The sequence below is a fragment of the Setaria italica genome, chromosome III (genome assembly GCF_000263155.2).
Source record: "Setaria italica strain Yugu1 chromosome III, Setaria_italica_v2.0, whole genome shotgun sequence".
Lineage (NCBI taxonomy): Eukaryota > Viridiplantae > Streptophyta > Magnoliopsida > Poales > Poaceae > Setaria > Setaria italica.
Genome location: NC_028452.1, coordinates 44,700,138 through 44,722,251, shown reverse-complemented (window position 1 = coordinate 44,722,251; position 22,114 = coordinate 44,700,138). Strand labels below are relative to the sequence as shown.

At 47.4% G+C, this 22,114-nt stretch overlaps 3 protein-coding genes across 3 annotated transcripts; all 3 read left to right on the top strand.

Annotated features, from left to right (window-relative positions):
- The first annotated feature begins 5,464 nt into the window (after positions 1-5,464).
- Positions 5,465-9,213, top strand: LOC101779178. The gene is made up of 2 exons (XM_004962814.3): positions 5,465-6,956; positions 8,910-9,213. The coding sequence occupies exons 1-2, from the start codon at positions 5,521-5,523 to the stop codon at positions 8,983-8,985; spliced, it is 1,512 nt and encodes a 503-aa protein (XP_004962871.2). The 5' UTR covers positions 5,465-5,520; the 3' UTR covers positions 8,986-9,213.
- Positions 9,214-12,690: 3,477 nt separating this feature from the next.
- Positions 12,691-15,043, top strand: LOC101778771 (paramyosin). Its single transcript, XM_004962813.3, has 2 exons — positions 12,691-12,968; positions 13,044-15,043. Exons 1-2 carry the CDS (start codon positions 12,920-12,922, stop codon positions 14,957-14,959), a joined length of 1,965 nt encoding a protein of 654 aa, XP_004962870.1. The 5' UTR covers positions 12,691-12,919; the 3' UTR covers positions 14,960-15,043.
- Positions 15,044-18,206: 3,163 nt separating this feature from the next.
- Positions 18,207-19,782, top strand: LOC101778371 (leucine zipper putative tumor suppressor 2-like). Its single transcript, XM_014804904.2, is given in 3 exon segments — positions 18,207-18,454; positions 18,540-19,378; positions 19,380-19,782. Coding segments are annotated over 3 exon segments (882 nt in total). The 5' UTR covers positions 18,207-18,441; the 3' UTR covers positions 19,410-19,782.
- Positions 19,783-22,114: the final 2,332 nt, after the last annotated feature.

Genomic DNA, 22,114 nt, shown 5'->3' with positions numbered 1-22,114 from the left:
GACTGTCACAGGTGTACTACATCTGCCTGGGATGTTGAAATAAGGTTCAGGCTTGCCATTGGTCAGTTGAAAACAGTTTCAGATATTAAGGTCTCAAGGGAAAGCAATAAGATGATGCTAGACAAAGTAGGGCATGATCTGAAAAACTGTTCGGTGAGTTGATTTGTGATCATTTCTACTACCACTGGATTAACCAACTAGTGCCTGCAGAAATCTGCACATTCTGTTCATGAACTCTAAACCTCAAGAAGAGCTTACCTTACCTGATGTTAGAATGACAGAAACAGCACATAGATGTAACGGTAAATTAGCATGGCTAACTTGATAATTGAAATCCTTACTAGAATTCAGGGCGTAGTGGTAATTAACGGTTATTCACGAATTAAGAACAACTTTTCAAGCCACATCATTCATGAAGTTCTAAGTGATTTGGCATCCCACACGCACAAACAATCAAGGTAAAATAGAGGTACAGTTTGCATAAATGATTTGAAGTCCACATATAACGAAGTTCTAATAGAGGTAAAATAGAGGTATAGTCTGCATCAATGATTTCAAGTCCACATGTAACGAAATTCCAAGTGTTGACATTTTACACAGGAACACAAGGCACACCACACATAGAGCCAATGATTCACTATTCGAGAGAGAGGGCTAACAATTCATTGTTCAAGAGAGCCAATGGTTCCCCGTTCCAGATAGCATGAGGATTCTTCATGAACTAAAGAGGTAAAGGTGATATTGAGATTAATATACAAAATATCACAGTATTTGGTGTGACTAGAAATATATATTTTACCTAAACATTAATGGCTTGAATACTACCTGAAGGAAGGCCTAACCATCCTGTAGCACATCATATATGGCTTCTTGCAAAAGAGGCAACAGAGAAGCGGAAATAATACAAATACAATCAACTCAAAATGGCTAGGAAAAGTAATCAGGCTTTGCTGTCCTCGAAGGCTTGTGCCATTCAGCAAAAAATCAAGAAACAAATCAGCCGACTCTAGCTGTTCTTCTATCGCAGTCTTGTTTCTTAGCCGTGAATCGTAACGTTCAGGCAAAAATATGAAATGTTTCCTGCTGAACTAGATTTTGTTGAACTTGTGCTCTCCAATTGTTATGGTAGGGAATCTTCAAGAGAATGTTTCTAAATTCAGAAGCACTAATCTTGTTTTTTACTTTCTCATATATCTGAATGTAGCCCCACCCTCTGTTATTCAGTGGCACCAAGGAAACAAGAATAGTATAGAGTTTGGGCTTGCTTCGAATATCCATAAGCTTCAATATATGAACCAAATCTGCGGAAATATTCTTAGGCTTAATGAGGTACTCCACCACACCGACAGCGGTATGCTTCCTAGCGTTGGGTGAGGAAGGAATTGTTCCCACATGTTTGAAAAGAACTTGACTGTTGAGACATTTGCGCCCAAACCTTGACAATACCAACTCCTAGAAGTGGCATCTTATACCCATATTACTTTGAAGAGACTTTCACACCGACACCGACACGGGAGACCAACTCTATATAAGGGAACTCAAATCTTTTATTCACCTACTCACAACTTGATACAACACTACTCTTACACTTTTATGTAGAGACTCTACCATGACACCATTACACTACATGGCAACCTTGCCATCTCTTCACCTATAGCTCACATGCCGCTCTATGCCATGGTATGGCTAGAAGGGAGGGGAGCACACATATTTATAGGTGCTCATGGTCATTGTGGTGTTACCATGTGTCAACTTGCACACTCTTTCATACAAAATATCCTAACTCTAGAACCCTCCTCATCCTTATCTAGTTTCTTATATTTCTACCATGCTAAAATATCTAGTTTTAGATTATTCTACACTTCACTGTGAAGCATGTCAATTATGGCTCATGCATTCTCTCCAATTTTCTAGAACCTTCTCACCTTGCTATGATCTTATCCTTATACATGATAAAGTTAGTCTCTTGATATCTCCATAATCTTCTAGAATATTCCAAATGTATTGCATATTTCAACATTGACCATCTCGTGTCAGTACAATTTCTAGCCACTTGAATTTGTGAAAGCATAAGCGTGCTGCCATATGTTCTTCCAATGCCTTCAACAGGGACAAAATAGCCCGCTTTCCCATCTCGGATAGGATGGAGCAATTGACTCTTGTTAGGAGAAGGCCAATAAGCTTGTACTCCCATGACAGATACCGCAGGATGCTTCATGAACAATTTTGTGCTTGGCTTTAAAAGTACCCATCTTCAGAGCATCATCTTTATCCGTAATATTGAGAGTGTTATCAACGTACATATCATAGCTAATGTAGCTCTTGCGTTTACCTGTATAAGAAACATATATATAGCATCATTATATTTTCAGAGCACCCCTCTCCTAACGCCTGCACACGAAACCTGTTTTCTCCAAAGCACACAAATAGCAAGCACAAAAACATACCTCCTTGGGCGTACTGACTGGATGAGGCTGAATTCATTGTAGTTGTGAATCAGACTGCTAACTCCTCCACTTGGTAAAGTTGCCTAAAACAGAGAAGAGGAATTACGAACTTACTCCAAGAGTTGAAAATTTGACTGTCAACGACTTTCTACAGTTTTTGATTGAGAACACCAACAGGTGATCGAGTCATTCACTTCTTCGATCCATCTAGCAAAAAAGAAAAAGAAAAAGAAAATATGTTCATCTTGCGTGTGCAAGCTAGTCCTTGACATCAACTTCTAACAGGCACGACACATATTTTTGTTTGTTCAGTGTTTGAAAGTAATTTATTTTTATATTAGTTACCACCTTTTCACTTTCAATATTTACAAGCATAAGTTGGGATCCCATCAACCTAACTTACATATAAGCATGCTGATTTATTAGGTCTAGTTACATGGACACATCGTTACGGTTCAGTAGACCGTATAACTACTTGACAGGGCTTACTAGGTGATAATGGATGGAGGTCACGTATTTAAAGATGCTTTGCTTAACAATGGTAAAACTATGTCTTGCCTAGAAGTACAACTAGAGCTACTGAGTTTAAGTATAGTTCTTATCTAGCTAAGACTAGTATTCTAAAGGAATTTCACCTTCTTGCCTGCACAAGGAACGTGTGCGGGAGCGCTGTTAGCAGTTGATGAGGACTATTACAAGATTACACAATGTTTAGTGGGGGAATTCACAGTGTCAGCAAAGGTGGAAGCGACAACAGTTCTGGCTGATTGGTGGTTAACAGTTAGACAATGAGAAGTTAAGATTCCTGCAAGAACTAAAGCAGATCAGAGGGGATTTCTCTGACAGATGGCTGGTACTGGCTGACTTCAACATGATTTTGCAAGCTCAGGACAAAAGCAATGATAATCTGAATAGAAGACTAGTTCTTCCGCGACGCCGCGAACCCGGAGAACGAGCGCGGCAACGAGGGAAGTTGAGCTGCTGCGGCGGGCGAAGACGAGCAGCTGCCGGAGCGCGTCTTCCTGCTCGTGACGGCCGCACGGTCCTGCGCGCCGAGCGACGCCGCCGGCACGCGGGTGCTGAGCGCCGTCGACGTGGATCCCGTCGTCGCCCAACTGCAACCGTGCTGCGCGTGGCGTGGGAGCGCCTCCGGTGCGACGACGCCGGGCGCGCTCGTGTTCATCGACGGACGGCGCCGGCGACGCGCGCGACGCGGCCTTGGGGCCGCTGAGGAAGGCGCTGATCGAACGAACCTGGCGGGCACGTCGGGGTGGTGTCCCCCGAGGAGCCCCGCCGCACGGGACGCGACGGGCGTGCGCGTCGCCGCTGGCCCGCTGCCACGGTCCTCTGATCCGAATCCGACGAGGTCGTCGACGGCCCGTTCCGGACTCCAGGAGCCGTGGGCTAGCTGCAGCGTGACGTCTGATGAGACCGAGCTTCACAGTGAGGCAGAGCCGGGCGGCGTCGTTCATGCATGTCTCCTCTTGATCGCACGCCGCTTGCTCGGGCGCGGCCACTGCCTCCAGACCTCCACGGTGCCAAGACAAACTAGCGCCACCAACACGGCCGCCGTGGCACCTATGGACACCACCGTAACGGGGGACTGGCACGAGAGCCGCCGCCGCATGCCGCTCCAATACCGTGCATGGCCACCGTATGCTGACTCGTCCTCGTTGCGGGCTCCACGCAGCTGGGGCCGCGGTTCCCCTTCGCGTCGCGGCCTCGCGGGGGCGTGGGGCGTGGGCGCCCGCTCCGACCTTCTTGTGAGTTGTGACGCTACGCCCTGGAGCCCGTCCTTCGCCGCACCGCATTTGGCCTCCATTTTCGCCGGAATCCGGCCACATCTCGCCGGATTTGGTGAGGATGAGACGGAGAGGGAGAGGAGGCCGAACCGAACGGGAGGGAAAACTGGTTCGGGATGGTAGTATAGCCGTATACGGGAGAGAAAACGCAGTCAAGCTGGAGCTCGTTCGGTGGGCGCCCTCGCTTGCCGTGGCCGTCGTTGAGGCTGCCGTTTCCACGAACGACTCTGACCGCGGTTCACCTGATCGATGCCGCCCTCCTGAGGGAAGTTACACGCAAAGGCAGAGGAGTTTAACTCCATGCCTTACATCTCTCCCTACTCAGAGGAATGACTGTGCTGTACGAGCTTCTCCTACGTACTCACGCTGTGCAGAAAATTTGCATCGACTTCTCTCTCTCCGGCTTCTCCCTTCCCCTGTCCTACTTCTCCCCTAGCCACGCCTTTCTCCCTGCTCCGGTTCCCCCTCCCACTCGAGCCCTCCATGCCGCCAGCACGCGAAGCCTCTTGCCGCGGGGCAGAGGAGTGCCGAGCTCGTTGTGTAAGGGCAAGCCGGCCTCGGTGTTGGGGTTAGCAGGCATGCTCCACGCTGGCACCAGCTGCACCGTCACCATTTTATGCCGGTGGAGATGCGTTAAATAGCTTATGAACGTAGGGGCAGTTGAGATTGAGCCACGTCACCTGTGCCTCAATCTTGGCTGAGAGTGTACCGTGTCATAGGGTGGCCAGCTGGTCCTATGCTTAGAAAATTCACTCTCGGTGAAGATGCAAGAAAGAGGGGCACGGAAAAGAAGAAAAAGGAAACAATTGAGTCAGGTAGGTGAGTCCCACGTATCAAGGGCATAATTGTCCATTCACTAGACCTAGAAAATAAAAAAGGAGAAAATAAGTGAAATATAGAAAAGGGCAGGAAATATCTTAAACCAAAAGAATCCACGTCCTGCGATTATATTTCACAAGACTTTCGAATTTGCAAATTGGATATTAAATTTCGAAATTTATGCAAGGAATGGGAGAGACCGCGCGACGACTTGATAGAAGAGTCGTCTCGATTTTCGCTAAGCCCACCCACACGCGCCAACGGGTGGGTCGGGCCTGTCCGGGCGGGCTGAGGTTGGGCCTCAGGTTTTCGTCCGGCAGGCTCACGTTGCCGCAAAGGACTTGGCTTCCGACACGGATAAACCCCAGCTCCCAAACTGACTCGGCTCGCAAGTCGCAACGAAACACGCCTCCATCCATCACAGAAAAGCCGCCGCCGCGCTAGCCGCCGCCATGGCTTCCGACCTCGAGCAGCCACCGGCTCGGGTTGGCCTAACCCTCTACTCGCCCTTGGAGGCGGCAACCCACAGCTACAAGGGGGGAGCGCCACCAGCGGCCGTGGCTGCCCTCCCTCCCTCTCGCGGCTGGGTGGCGCTCGACTGCTTCGTGAGGCGCCGCGACGACGACTCCTTCCCCGCGGACGACCCGACCGTGGCCTCCCTCACCAATTCCCGCGGCGACCCGTTCGACGTCTGCGTCAGCCTCAACGCGCCGCCGCAGCCGTCCACCCTCTACCTACGGTGGCCGAACGGCCCGGCGGAGGGCGAGCCGCTGGCCCCTGTCGCCGCCCACGACGGCGCGGTGCTGCTCCTCATGCACTACCCCATCCCCGTGCTCGGCGATTCCCTCTACCCGATGATCGACTACTTCGTCTACAGCGCCGACAGCGGCGCCAGGCCGTCCCTGCGCTGGCTCCCAACTCTCGGTGGCACCATCGGCGACATCCTGGCCCGGGTCCAGGCCGAGGGCTTTCACGCCACGAATCAGATGCTGCGCAGGATGGAGTCCCTGGACATTGGCATCGTCCGCCGGGGCCTGGAGGAGTTTGTCGTGGCTGAGCTCCAGATGACAGTCATTGGGGAGACCGCGCGGCCGGAGCTGACCGTGTTTAACCCGTCCATCTCCGACCAGTGGGTGCTCAAGCGCCCGCGTGTCGTCCCGGTGCGCCCCAACGGCAACTTGGATCTGGAGCATATCCTTTGGTACTGGGACACAGACAAAGTCGTCGCCTTCGGGAGCTGGATGTGCTGGGTTGACTACAGTTCTGGCGTCATGCTGTGTAACGTTTTCGATGAAGCCCCTGAGATCTTGTTCCTCGAATTACCTCCCAGGCTGTATCACATGAAACGTCATGACCATGTCGAAGGAGGCCTTGAGGCATACCACACCCTGGGCACAACAGATGGTGGCAATGCGTTGAAGTTTGCCTTTGTCTTATGGTATGATGGTATGCTCAAACGAACCTGTGATCCGGACCCATCTAATTTCAGTATCACCACCTGGAAACTGAGGATACAGGGGAATGATATGGTTTGGGTAGAAGATAGTTGGTTGGCAGCATATGACCTTTGGCCTCATGATGATGACTTTGCACATATTCCACGAGATTTGTTACTCTTCCCAATGTTTAGCATGGATGACCCTAATGAGGTCACTTTCTTATTGAAGCATAAGCCTAGCGAGCAGGAGGATGGAACTTACGACAATGCCCAGATTTGGCTAGTTTCTATTGACATGATCAAGAAGAAACTGAAGTCCAGCATTCTGTATGTTGAGAATCAAGAGGATTCTGCTCCTGAAGAGGCTGAGTTGTTTGAGCGGAAAGATTGGCTCCTGGAGCCCTTTCTTCCAATGAAGTTACCCAAGGACCCGAGCTCGTTTAACAACAGGTAATTACTGATCGTATATGTATTTGTGCACTTGTTTTCCTATACATGTTGGTTGTAGGTATTCTGATTGTGGTAGCTTTCTCGATGGTGTGGCGGGGCGTAGTATGGGAATTGGATTTACACAGCTTTTCTCTTCTCTTCTTAGAAATTGGATTTACAGCTTCTTTCTCTTTTCTCCTTGGCTAAGGAATACATGATTGTCATGGCAGCATGGCGATGTGAGGCACACTCGCCACCGCCTTAGCACCTTTAATTTGCGTCTAGCACATGTAGCGACTCTAGTAGTATTACATGGACACGTGTGGGTGTGTTGATTTCCGACATGAGTGGTGCTGTCCGATTGAGCAAACTTTTTGGGGGTCTTGCCAAAGGCTGCATGGAATCCAACATAGGTGCTGGATTCAAACAGGGATGTGGGCTGTCTAGGTTGGCAAAAGAAAAAATAGGCATGGGTTTCTGGATTACACTAACATTTACCCCACTATAGCTGCAAATGTAAGGAGCAATGCAGTGAAGGCCTTCTTCAGCAGCATACTGATTATTTTTCTGAAATCAATATTTGTTTGGATTAAAAAGTGGCACTACCTCTTGAGTTTTTTTGGTCCATTTGGCTCACCCAATACATGTCCATATTGGCCAAGATTCTCATGAGCAAGCCTACTTTACTGTTAGGAAAAAATCTTTTTAAATTTGTACTTTGCATGTTCCATAAAATGCAATCTCTAACATTGCAGGTCTCATACCCACCAACAATCCTTTAACCGAAAAGTACTTATATGCTTAAGAGCTTTCAAAGCATGATTGACTAAGAGCTTACCAGGGTTATATCTAGGTCCATAGTCCTTCCCAATGACCTCACACATATTCTCAAAGCTCCTTGATTTGATATTGTTGAATGGTATGCTGAGTTGCTGACACATAGCGTCCTTGTCTGCATGCTACTCTGAATACCTTTCCTGAACAACATCCTCAGTTGGTTTTTTCCCGGAAGCATGGAATGAACTGACTTGATTTGTTTAGGTTTTGGGTGTAGAACTGCAAATTTGAGATCAGATGGCTTTCTTTTGGTCGCTGTACTTAGCTTGCGCGCACCAAGATGGCCAGATGATTCCAAAGTGATATTGTTCCTACCATCAATTCCTTGCACTTTGAACATCATCATGTTCTAGGTTCTTTCATTGGTTTCTTCTGTTGTTTATGAAAGCTACTTGCACCGGTCTTGTGATTTCTATTGTTTTGAAGTGATACTTCTTTAGGATGTGTATATAGATCCACCAAAGGATGCTCCTTGAATCTCTTGGTTCCTGCATATACTCTAGCTCTAGGGCCACAAAATGTTGTGCCAAGTTCAGTCGAGAAGCCAAATTTCGACCCTGAATTGTTACACTTGGTTATCCTTTTAGGATCAATCTTTGGATCATACTCTGCAACAGCTGAGCCTGCACTGGTAGCGCTTGTAATTTTTGGTGTTGCTATTGTGATGCACTGCCGTCAAATGCTAACCACGAAGCAAATCAAATGAGAAGCGAAGCACTTTGGATTTCATGCCCACGGTAGTAGCAAGATTGTCAGTAGCAGCAAACTAGAAATTGCACATGATGAAAACAGCAGGACAGTTTCAGATGCTGAAGCATACTAGATTGTGCTTATATGTTGGATGATGCATGTGCCATAAAAGGGCTATCCATCCTTTGCAAAAATAAAAACTGATGAAACCAACAGTCACTTGCTCTTGAAGTTTCTTGCGCACTGCAGTCTTTGTTTATGACACTTATTTCTTTCTTCATTGCATATTATTTGTACCGAGCTGCAAAAGATGAAGGCATGCGCAGAAAAGCTCACTTTGCTTGATGTCCTCTATATACTTTTATCATGGTCTATTCTAGCTTCTGTGTTTATTAGTTTGAATTATGAAGGTCGGTACCATTCTTATTATCTGTCTCTCTACTGCAGTGTCAGATCGCAAGGAGTGGCGTCAGGCTGCCGTGTCCCAATGAGCAGGAGTCATGGATGGAATCCGCTGTGCTAATGTTTGCTTCTAGCTGAATAATGATAACATCATGAACTGTTAGTTGCCTGTAACGCATGATGATCTTTGAACATGCTTGTCGCGTACCTTATGCAATGCATATCAGGACTATATGGTCTATCGAATGTTGGAACGCGTTTGCATTGTGTTTGGTGATTATGCACCAGCCTGTTGAATTCCTTGATATACTACGAATCCTGCCCTTTTTTATGTCTGATAATTAATGGAACCGCCGCCTGCTCTCAGCAGCTGCCTGCTGCATGATTTTACCTTGGTGGCTAGCTTGGTGCCGCTTCTCTTCCATCATCAGCTCTTTGCTTGCTTTGGTGTTTGGTTTTTCAGTCAATGGCATGTATATGATCATGGTATCCTGTTCTTGAGCCTGTTCAGATTACTTTCTTTGTTTAATGCTAAACGTGTGCGGCCTCGAGGCAGCACAGATACTCGGAAAATCTGAAAATGAGTGGACTCCTTTTAGCTTACAGCCAGAGTTTTTCTTTTCTTTTGGAAACTAGGGTGCATGAGGCTACTGATCGTTTTGGAAACGAGGGCGAATGAGGCCACTTTCGGAATCTCTCTCTCTCTCTAATAACGAAAGAACAAACGCACCATAGTTTTGTCCGCACTCTATCCCCTCTCGGTCCCACTTGTCGGGCATAGGCTAAAAAACGATGGTGACCGTTTTGACTTGCCAACTCAGCTGGGCCCTCACTACGTACGCACAGCATCCACCCATTCGTTGAAAAGCTATAGCGAGCTCACGCAGCAAGGGCTCCCTGTGTAAATTTTCTGATAAAAATTGCAAGGCTTCACATTTACCTGATATACTGATCCGAAACGTTGGTAAGACATAACTGCTTGTGCCTGATGCAGCCCCAGTTTGTGAGGGTTGGGAGCTGGTTCCTGGTTAGCCCCTTTATTTGATGCAAATGAAATGACAAAGAAAGCAGGTTAGTGCTACTGAATAATGAACGAGTTGGGAGATGGCCTTGCTTCCTTAGCTTTACATCCGATCCGGCCTACAAGCTTCTTTCGACATCCTTTGTAATGGTGTCTTTCTTTCTTGCAATTGCTATAGGTAACAGTGTCTAACCTTGCCGCTGATCATGAGACAATTAGCTCATCAGCCGACTTCCTTGTTGCCTTTCTTTTTGGCGTGCCTGGCTGTGTGAACTTTGGAGAGGCAATGCCATCAGATTCACTTCTTATCGAATCATGACTACCTTTTCCAAGTACACCTCCTTTTTCACCAATCATGTACAAAGTTCTCAGTAACTTTTTTGTCCACCTGGAATTAATGCTTGCAAAGGCAATCTACTTAGATTCCTCTTGGAACACAAACCATGTCATTTTCTCTAAGTCCACTGTATAGGTTCAATCTTGCAGCTAGCTTGCCACAGTGCAATTGTTGGAGTGATGTCACTTTCCAGTCTTGATCAGTTCTGATATCATCCTCAGACCTGAGCAAGCCAAGCACTACTCATATCCTTGAACTCTCCATAGCAGTACCACATTAGTGAGATTCCATAAGTCTGCTTTCCTACAACAGAAGCACTCATGAGGAAAGCGCAACTCTTGTCTTTGCAGCACACATTGACCTGCCTTGGTTCATTCCTCTGTACTTGTAATCTCTCCTGACGGTGTGGTATGACTTCAATGCCCTCATCAGCATCTATCAGCTCTCCTGACGGTGTGGTATGACTAACGGTATTCAAGTCTTTGTACTCATCAGACATGGCAAAATCATGTTATGCAGCACACAGATTTGACATAGCACCTTCACTTGATTGCCTCTTCTTGCAGCACATCAGCTAAGCAATTGAACTGTATCCAATCTTCTCGATCAACTGCACCAGATTGAAAACAAATACAGTATGTCCTCCCATATCCACTCTCCTCTCTGCATATTGCTTACTACCAACGGCATCCTCAGAGTAGACCTTCAAAGTCAAAATTTTCTCCCACGTACCTAACCACAATCAAACAAAAACCCATCAATTATATATTGACAATGAACTAGATTATTACAGTATGTTGAATCGTAGGTTCCTAAGTCATAACCCTAGCTAACCCTTCTCTGCCAAACAATTTTTTTTTTGTGATGAAGACAAAATTAACCCTACTGATTGACAGCAACAAATGATTCAATCGCAGAAAGGCCCAATCTCATCAAGTTCTCACCTCTGATCAAACATTGATCATTTGATCAAGGACAGTGCCCCTTTCATGTCACATGCTCACAAATCCTACGGAAGTCCCCAATTTTCACCCACCAAAATTATGAGCAATGGGCGGGGGACTTACCTGCCCAGCGCTGGAGGATCCTCGCGCGCGCTCATCGTCGACGGCACGTCGGCCGCCTGCCGCCATCTCCCGGCGTCGTCTCCACCGCGCGCGACCCCTGTCCGCTCGCATTAGGAGTTCCGTTGGTGGAAACAGAAGTGGGCCAGTTGGAGAAGGCGTTTTGGGCCGGCCAGCTCGAGAAGGCATTTTGAGCCGGTTGGACCAGGCCCACGAGCGTAACGACCCGTTACCACCCAGTTGGACCGTCCTTTGGAGCAGTTTTAAGCCAATTCTCCATCTAGATGATTTATCAAGTCAAAACGGTCAACGTTTTTTTATTACAAACGACGAGTTGGACCCAGAACACGGTGTGAGCCAACCTATAAGCGAGCTTTGTGAGAACAGAGCCCAAATTAAATGGGCCTGTGTTCTGTGTTCTGTGACAATATTAGTACTAACATTTATGGTACAAAATAAATATCAATAGATTAATTAGGTGATATATTTTTATACTAAATCTATTTGGAGACGTGAATGTTAGTATTTTTTTTATAAATTTGATCGATAAGCGAGAGTTACATTCTTTTTGGGACGGAGGGAGTACCGTCAGGCCCTTGTTGTGCCAATAATGGTTATGTGACACAAGTAGCATGTAAGGACGATCAATCTGCGCTTTGTCCAAATGTAGTAAAAGAAGTTTCTAATGGAGCTAACACTGCATTGTGAGGTGAAAGTTTCTGATGGTCGCCTTGGCCTTGTTGCGAGGATTGCCAATTGATGCCTTGCATTAGCACTACGTTTATCGAGCTGCTGTCCGCAGGAATACCAACTACTGATGGCAACGGAGCTGGCCGTGCTGTCTCAGAGCTGCAGGTGTTTGAAACAGTGGATTTCCGTTCTGAACATGAGCACGGATTGAAAGAGCCTCGGAAGTGCAAAGTGCAAACACTTACGCCTCGTATTCAAACGTTCAGACCCAAACTTAAAATGCTGAGACCATATTTAAAATGCGATCAAGACCCAGCGGCCAGCATCCGAATACATTCAGGATGACAGAAGGTTCATTGACCATGTAAGCTGACGGGTGACGGCAAGTGAAACAAATTCGATCCAAACATTAAAACCGGGGGATGTCAGCTGTCATATTTGCCAACAATTTAGATCGTTCGTATCGTAATTCAAAAGCCAGTGCCCGCATTCCACAGGAAATTACAGGACGTTTAGATTTCTGAAGAACATCAGTGTGCTCTACCCGCCATGCCAGTGTTTCTTTTAGAGATTAAGGACCCTGGCAAGGCCCCAGTCTCACTGCATATATTTTGTAGTACAAACGAGCTGCTCCTCCATGCCTCTTCCTCACCGACACTCCATCGTTTTTTCTTTTGAAAAGGTCATCCCACACTCCATCCTCTGTCTCTCCTCTGCACCGGCACTCCATCCCTCTTCTGCACCGGCACTCCATCCCTTTCTTCAATCTTCTTCATCCTCTCCGTCCTTTAATTTCCTTCTTCCACTTTGTATATATTCATCCAGGGGCAGCTGCGGCAGAGGCAGGAAAACGGGGAACATTCTTGGGCTGGGTCACTGCAAAAGATAGCCAGAGGCATCTTCCAACTCGAGCAACAGCAAGCGCGTGGCAACAGCGACCGACATGTCGTCGTCAACCTCTGCAAGTTTCCAGAATAGGTCGTGGTTTGAAGGTGAGCAAAAGACATCATTTTTCTTTAACCTGTGCAGCGTGCTCTGTCTCTCTCCTGTAATGACCCCCTCTGCAGATCTCTTTGCAGATGACAGGGTGAGGACCCTATCGCAGCAGGTGTCCACACTTCAGGACAAGGTGTGGGAGTTGGAGCGCAAGAACACCCAGCTGCTTGGTGACAATGGTAAACTGGAAAAGCAATTGGAGGAGACGAAGGCGACGGCTCAGGGCATCACAAGCCAGAAGGAAGAGGTGGAGAGGAGCTTGAAGGGTGAAAGTGAAAAGCTTCGGTCGGAGGTTTTGACCGCAGAGGAAAAGTATAGGCAGACCGAAGCGGAGGTCGAGAAGCTCAAGAAGGAATTATGTGCATTGGTGGAGGCAAATGAGGCGGCAATGAAGGCGTTTGATGCTGAGAAGGCAGAGATGATGCTGGAAGCCGAGGAGCTTAGGAGAAAGGTGGAGGAACTTCAGTCCAATAAGGATTTTATGGAGGGTGAAAATGAAAAGCTTCGGTCGGAGGTTCTGACTGCAGAACAAAAACATAGCATGTCTGAAGCAGAGGTTGAGAGGCTCAAGATGGAACTGAGTGCATTGACGGAGGCAAAGGAGGCGGCTGTGAAGGCATTTGATGCTCAAAATGCAGAAAACATGAAGGAATTGGAGGATCTTAACAGGAAGTTGGAGGAAATCCAAACAAATAAGGATTTATTGGAGAGTGAAAATGATAAGCTTCGTGCAGAGGTTTTAATAGCAGAGGAGAAATATAGTCAATCTGAAGCAGAAGTTAAGTGCCATAAGCATATATTGGCTGCATTGGTAGAGGCAAAGGAGGCAGCTGCAAAGGCATTTGCTGCTGAGAAGGTAGAAATCATGAACGAATTGGACAATCTTAAGAGGAAGATAGAGGAAACCCAAGCTAGCAAGGATTTGGTAGAGAGTGAAAATGACGAGCTCCGGTCAGTGATTTTGGCTATGAAGCATAGATATAGTCTGATTGAAGCAGAAGTTAATAACCTCAAGATGAATTTGGAAGCACTAGAGGTGGCAAAGGACGCTGCTACAAAGGCCTTTGATGTTGAGAAGGCAGAAATCCTAAAGGAATTGGATGATCTTAAGATGAAGGTGGAGGAAATCCAGGCCAACAAGGATTTGGTGGAAGGTGAAAATGATAAGCTTCGGCTGGAGATTTTGACTGCAGTGCAGAAACAAAGCATGTCTGAAGCAGAGGCTAACAATCTCAAGATGGAATTGGGTGCATTGGTGGAGGAGAAGGAGGCGGCTGCAAAGGCTTTTGATGCTGAGAAAGCAAAAGTCATGAAAGAATTGGAGGATCTTAAGAAGAAGGTGGAGGAAATCCAAACCAAGAAGGATTTGGTTGAGGGTGAAAAGGATAAGCTTCGGTTGGAGATTTTAATAGCAGAGCAGAAACATAGCATGTCCCAATTAGAGGTTAAAAGGCTCAAAATGGAATTGGGTGCATTAGCAGAGGAGAAGGAGACAATTGTGAAGTCATTTGATCCCGAGAAGGCAAAATTCATGAAGGAAGTGGAGGACCTCAAAAGGGAGATAGAAGGAATCCAAGTTAGCAAGGAAGCGGCTGAGAAAGCATGGCGTGACAACAATGCTGAGGTCGATAGGCAGAGGGCTGAATTGGCGACTATCCGCATTTCTATGTCACAACTACAAGCATCCTATGACCGACTAGATGCCAAGCATTCACACCTGAACGAAGAGAAGAATTCAGTCCAGAAAGCACTAGACGCTGAGAAGGTTGAAGCAAGCAAGCTGAAGTCAAAAATTGAGGAGCTTGAGAACTACAATGTTGTAAAGGGTGGTGAGACTGAGAAACTGAAGGCGACACTGGAGGAAAAGAAGAGTGAGATCGATGCCCTGAGCAAGGACATCGAGCAGCTGCATCTGGCAGTTGCTGAGGCACAGGAGAAGAATAAGAATAGCATTTTATCATGCTTATCATCGTACCGCTCAAAATAGTTAGGTCGGTATACCTTGTGTTATGAATGTAATGGTGATCAGCTGTTATTATGCAATGAAATAAACATCCATATATGATGATCACATTCTATTCATTCGGATGCATTTTGGGACGCCTCGCATTTTTAGCATGTTGGTTAAAAAGTGCCACCATAGGAATTATCACTCAAAAAAGTAACGGTCCCTTTATTAGTGTTCATCGCCAATCGGAGTGATACATAGAAATAGTTAGGACTTTTACATTGTTCGTAAGGTCTAAAGTTCAGTGAAAAGTCTACTTTACTCTCATGAAGCATAGTCAGAGTTCAGTTTCCCAGTTATGTATGTTTTGGTTTATTTAACCCCTTGGTTTCTTAGACTGTGTCACTATTGACCTTTTGTTGCTAACAAATCCCGCAAGTCGCTGTCCCATGGAACAACAACGTGCCTCGTTGGTGGCAAGCTTTGTCCGACGAGCGTGAGGCCTAGGGGATTGCTGCAGCGCACGACGACGACACAAGGGCAATGCGGATGCTGGGCAAGCACCTGCACATACACGCAATCGACAAGCCATGCACGCTAAACCAAATGAACAGCACTCAATCAGACCTCCAAGAAATGCCGCTGAGAATCACGCACAAACACAAGGGAGGCCATGCTGCAAGCAGCCACAGAGCTGGATGGTGGAGGGGATCCATTTCCACCATCTCGTTTTCTCTCCACATCAGTTTCACAGCAAAAGAAATCTTAAAAATTGGAAATTTAACCATTTTACAAGAAGTGGCAGAATTTTTTTAATACGTTTTTTTTCAAAATTACAAAATGATACTCCACATTCATAGAATTACAAAATTGTACCCCAATCGTCTACCCAGTGGATGAAATCCTATTTTCGTCTACCCGGTGGACGAAAACACAGGATTTCGTTTGCTGGGTAGACGAAACCAAGTTTTCATCTTCCGGGTAGACGAAAAATTGCCGCCGGACGAAGATGCTTTGGGCCCCAATATTTCATCGACCTGTAGGACAAAATCAACGATATCGTCGGCTCGGCCGACGAAATCTTAGATTTCGTCCAATGGGTGGACGAAAACATCCTCTATGCACTCCAGCTGCTCGACCTGCAGTCTCTCCCTCTCTCCCTCCCTCTCCCCTCTCTCCGTCGGTGCGGCGTGGGGCAGTGGTAGGACGCAGGCGCGGGGCGAGCCAGCGGCCAGCCGCGGCGCAGCGGGCGTAGGGGGCAGCGGCGGCCGGCGTGGCAAGGTCCATTTTTTTTTTGCAAAATAGATTTAAAATAGTAAATGTTATGATAATTGTAGCATTATTGCATGATTTAAATTTCTTCCTACTAACAATTATGGTTTGTAGAGGATTTTAGGGTTTGGACAATAGGATTTAAAGAAATTGTTAGTGGTAATTTTTTTTAATATGCTTACTAAATACTTGCTTTGTGTTGAATAAGAAAGGATGCAAGACGGAAATAGGGTTGTGCAAGCTTCTATATTTGCAAAGACCTACTGTGTTTGTATCTTAGATTTGTGTTAGGGTAGATTTAATTTATAACTCGAAGATTGCATTTAAAAAGTATTTTAGTTCAAACAACAATAGCTTCAAAAGTATAATTGATAGTTGAAATGTATGCATTTAAAAAGTATTTTAGTTCAAACGAGAATAGCTTTGAAAGTATGATTGATAGTTGAAATGTATGTCAGGTGGTAGCAATGTCGAGCGGAAATCAGATTAGGGTATTCTATGGTAACGGAGAGATCATTTATGGTCCAATGGGTGTGGATTTGAGTTCTTTCCCTGAAGTCACCGTTGAGCACCCGAATCTGGAGAGTACTAATATAAGGGATTTGGAAGATTGGTTCGTGGCATTATTTCAGATGGATGCAAGATTTTATTCCATCACAGTGAAATGCTTCTATGCAAGATTTTATTCTTCAGATGCCCTGTAGGATTGGTGAGTAATATTGTCCCTCTCAACTATTCGCATCGCATGGGCTAACACAACCTTTGTATACAGTCCTACCTTGATGAAGGGAATTGCCGCTTCACCAAGTAGGTTGACCCTCCCATTCAGAAGCACACCAAAGAGTACATCGACTACTTGAAATGCAAGATCTTCGATCTCCAGCAAGGGGTGGAGACCATTGAAGCCGACGAGGAATATAATGCTCGTGTCATTAGCATCGAAGGTGACCCCATTTGTCCGGATCCGTGGTGCAAGTGCTCGTACCACCACAATAAGGATCGTCCTCCATTTCCACCATCCTCCGGTGGAGCTGGATTCTACGAGGTTGGCCCCTCGTAGTTCTCCCAGAGCCAATACCACTAGATACTGCCACTTTGGTTTTTAAACCTGGCTCTCTAAATTCACTGAGACATGTTAGGTTTAGAAACGATGCATGTTAACATTAACACATCGCTGTACATGCCATTGCAACTTGTGGTAGATTTTTTAGGTAAGAGGTGGTGTCTCCATGTTGCAAAATCTATAAGCAACAATGTACTAGATGCTGTACCCTCTTTATCATGTAATTTCGCTGCTACTCAGCTATGCAATTTATGCCGGGAAGAGCAACTTGAATGGTTCTTCAAATTTCATATGCTTGTGTGCACCAGCATGACCAGAAAAACTTCATGTTTTGTATTGGAAGTGAACATAGAAGAGGGAAATAGAAGTTCCAAATTCAGATAAGGAAAAATATGGCAAACCATGAGGAAAATTTGAAATGGAAATTTATTCTTCTTGTAAGAGATTAGCTCAAACACATAATTTCTGAAATCTAGATCGTCCGCGCATTTTGGCATTCAACCATGTTGTCCTTTTTTTAAAGGAAACAATATTTCGTCCGTGCATCAGACGGAATTTCCACTCGTCAGGTTATTTTAATTTCATCTTCCCGTCAGACGAAATTATGCTATTTTCGTCGACCTGGTAGACGAAATCAATGTTTCGTCTTCTGGTGGTTAGATGAAAGCAGTAGATTTCGTCCACTTGCTAACCAGTAGACGATTGGGGTACATTTTTGAAAATCTTGAATTCTTGCGTACCATTTTGTAATTTCGAGAAAAAATGGTATTAAAAAAAATTCCACGATTCCAACATGTGAGAGCCCCACTGACTCTTTCTTTGCCAGCACTCAATGCCTTTCTCTTCTGTTTCCCTCACCAGCACTCCATCCTCTGTGTCATAAAAGAAAAGGGAATTAAAAACACCTCATCGTGCCTCTTCTTCATCAGCACTCCATGCCTTCTCTCCCTCCGGTATTCCTCGCTGACACACCATCCTTTCCTTCTGTCCTTTCCTTCTCTCCTTTCCTTCTACCCTTGTATACATTCACATCCACCCAAGGAAGTTTCCATCCTTAATTAGGCGGCCGGACGACGGACAGCATCCTTCAGCTGGGGTAGCAGCGAGAGGCATCTTCTGCCTCCGACGAGTGCATGACAATAGCAGCCGCAAGTCCTTGTCAGCCTCTCCTCCAACTCTCTACAACATGTACTGGTCAGGTGAGCAAAGGCCAAAGGCATCATGTTTTTTCTTTCAAAGCAATCCAAATCCCTGATGATACACCCTTTAAAACATACACTACAGAATACGTTGGTCAGTATTGGAGAGCGCAGCGGTTAGAGCAGGAGAAGACTAGACTATCCAACGAGAAGCGTCAGCTGGAGAAGCAATTGGCGGAGAAGACGAGGGCGGCTCAGGTGTCCGCAAGCCAGGTCTTCACGCTGGGGCTCAAGGTGCAGGAGCTGGAGCGCCGGAACACCGAACTATCCGGTGACCTGGTGAAGCAAAGGGAGGACACGAGGAAGGCAGGCCTGCTGTTCATGGAAGCTGCCGATAAGTACCAGCAAGTTGCAAAGAAGAAGATCAGGGCGAAGGTTGCGGAGCTGGAGGACGCGAGGAAGGCGAGCATGATGATCATGGACGCTGCCGACGCGTACCAAGGTGTAGCGAAGAAGCAAACTAAGGCGAAGGTGGAGGAATTGGAGGACATGAAGGCGGCGGTTCTAGTGTTGATGAGCGCTGCGGATACGTACCAGCAAGAAGCAAAGAAGCAGATTAAGGAGAAGGTGGAGGAGTTGAAAATCCTAAGGGTCCAGAAGGCGGAGATGGATGCGAGGGCAGCGTCTTTGGAGTCGGAGCTCAATGCAGCTCTGTATAAGAATCAGGAATTGGAGGTGGGTTATGATTCGGTGAAGGGTGAAAATAACGAGCTTCGGTCAGAGATTGAGAGGCTCATGATGGAATTGGTTGCACTGGCCGAGGCGGGAGAGGTAGCTACAAAGGCATTTGATGGCGAGAGGACAGAAATCATGAAGGAATTCGAAGACCTTAGGATGATGAAGGTTGAGGAAATTCAAGCCAGTAAGGATTTGATGAAGGGTGAACATGATAAGCTTTGGTCGGAAGTTTTGACAGCAGAACACAAAAAATAGCTTGTTTGAAGCAGAGGTTTAAGATGGAATTGGTGCCTTGGCGGAGTTGGAGGAGGCAGAAATTATAATGGAAGCAGAGATTTAGAAGAAAAAGAAACACTAAAATAAACCAGTACTGCTTTGAAATGGGTTTACAGTTGAGACTGCTTACTAAAATACATGAAGGAAATTTCTATTGAATTGGATATACATTGTTCCCTGACTCGTGTAATAAACACAAACATATCATACACTTTTGTTGTATTGCATACTAGGTGAACGTATTTTTTCATGTTCTCTCGAAGAAAGGCACATGCTGTACCAACATGCAATGTGGTGATGGTAGACAGACTACTACAGCATAGAGGAAACTCATTGTTGTATGATTTTATACATTACTAGATTTAATTAACTTCTGCCTATTCTGTTTATAAATTATGAACCTTCGGAAGACTGGAAGAGAACACTTGATGTCACTGCAAAAGGAATGTCACTTTGCTGGTTGATGGGTCAATAATCTGTCCGTTTCCGGTGCGGTCTACATAAGAGGGTGTAAATGATGAGTAGCCCTCATGTGCGTTCATAAAGGGGGAAAAGGAAAAAGGTTCAGGTGTGCTGCTGGCCAAGTAAACCGGCCACATGTGAATCAAATTCTGAGGCAAGTATATTTCGGCTTCAAACTGGCAATATTCGCAAAATATACACCCATACACCAAGCAGGGGGCAACAAAAGAAGTTCAGATCGCAACTGTGGGTTTCCATGGTTTGAGCTAGAGACAGGTACTGTCACTCATTAAGCGAAACCACCTATATTGATAACGGATGAATAATGTCTAAGATAACGGGCATCACGTTTTTTTATGAGAGATGCGTTACAAATGACTTGACGAGCGCGCTCGGGCGCTGCCCGCTGTGGCCGTGGCGGAGACGACTGCCTGGGTGGTCCGACTGGTGGTGCTCAGCGCCTGTCCCGGGAGGAGGCCACCCTGACCGCGGTGCTACAGACAGCGACGGCGACAGCGGGATGGCGGCCGCCCTGGGTGGCAGTGTTGCGACGGTCGGAGGCAGCGCGGTGGGGCGTGGCATGTGCGGTGGTGGCGGCGCGCCGGACCGGTGGCGGGCGCGCGCGAAGGGTTGAGCGGCGCGGCTCATGGAGGCCGGCCCCGGGCGAGGAGACGAGGTAGTGCCGCGTGGGGGAAGGAGTGGACCGGCCAGCGGTGGTGGACAGAGCGCGGCCGGTCCGACGCGTGGCTGCACGATGGCGGTCAAGTGGGGTGAGCGACAGATCGGAACACATCAGCTTTTGTGCCTTCAACGGCGGCGGTGTGGTGCCGCGGCCGGGTGGCTTGTGCAAGGTGTGCCATCGACGTCATGGAGGCGCGGCAAGGACACCTAGCACAGGGGCACGCTGGCGGCACCGAGGTGGGGCTACGAGCGTCATCGGGCCACCTCTCCTCGGTTTGAGGAGTTGCGGAGGCGGCGACGGAAGAGGAAGGCGGCTGAGCCTTGGTAGGGGCTCGTGCGGCGAGCAAGCGGAGGTGGAGGCGACCCCGCCCCAGATGGGCTGCTGGGATAGTGGTTTTGGACTGCCGAGCCGTGAGCGTACAGTGAGGGTTGGGATGCTCCGGGTGAAAGCCCTTGCCAGCGTTGCTGGCGGAGATGACTGCGGCACCCTAGGGCGTCGTTCTCCCCGTTGGGGGTGTTATGTTTGAGCTACAACTCTGCTGCATGGGGTCCTCTAGGTGAAAACCCTATTCAGACTCTAGACGAGCGACGGTGGTGCTATTGGCGTCGTGCCCTCCTTGGAGGCGTCGTATCTAGAGAACCATCTCGATTCATGGCATTGCTGGTATATTGGTCATGGGTGGCCGTAGCTGGTGGCGGCACTCCCACCACTTGGAAAGTTGGACGGGTGTTGCCAAGGCCATGGAGGCGATCGCAGATATGGCGGCAGTCAGGGGTTGTCGCATGGTTGTCGGCTTGGCTTTTTGCAGTGGACCGCGGCAGCTGGTGTTCCTTGGCAACGGTCAGATCAGTGTGGGACTGCGTCGGAAGACAACGCTTGTGGCAACGGCATCGTGGGACAACTAGGCTTATAGCGGACCACGGCAGGTTGATCAGCTTGGCTGGGCTACTCGGTGTGGTACATCGTCGAAAGGCGGCGCAAGCGACTTCTATAGTTTGCTAACTTGATGGTGGAGGCTTTTGTGTGGGTGAAGCAACGAGGTGAAGTCGACCTGCAGCGGCGGCTTGGTTGATCGATGGAGATCTGGTGGAGTGGGGCAACACTACTCACTACTCTGACAGCGATAAAAGAAACAGACCCGTGATGTGGAGTACCGTGGCGGGCGAGGCAAGGCCCCCGCGCGCGATGTTTCTTCGAGGTGACGAGATCAAGGTGGAGTCCAACGGTGGATGTGGCGAGGCCCCCACGCGTTGTGTTATCGTGGTGGAGACTGCGAGGCAGCCTGCGAGAGGTTTGGATTCGGTGGTATCACTCCATTAGGTGGAGCGTGGTGTTGCAGCGGCACTACGATGGAGGGTCCCGCATGACGGTGGCCTTCTCGGTGCGGTGCAATCTGTTTCTATCGGTTCCCTGTCAACACAGGGCTACGCCTGGAGGTTTCGGTGAATATATGAGCGTGAATGTTGGTGTGTGCCACCGTGGTGTGTGGAGTGAGGAGGCCGCGTTGACATCCCAATCCAACCGGTCGGGTGTGACGTTTTTTTGGAGTTTGAGTGGTGGAC

Coding starts and splice junctions, on each gene's coding strand:
- LOC101779178 (XM_004962814.3), top strand. CDS start 5,521: ATGGCTTCCGACCTCGAGCAGCCACCGGCTCGGGTTGGCCTAACCCTC. Junction 6,957..8,909: donor CCGAGCTCGTTTAACAACAG/GTAATTACTGAT, acceptor TCTCTACTGCAG/TGTCAGATCGCAAGGAGTGG.
- LOC101778771 (XM_004962813.3), top strand. CDS start 12,920: ATGTCGTCGTCAACCTCTGCAAGTTTCCAGAATAGGTCGTGGTTTGAA. Junction 12,969..13,043: donor GAATAGGTCGTGGTTTGAAG/GTGAGCAAAAGA, acceptor CCCCCTCTGCAG/ATCTCTTTGCAGATGACAGG.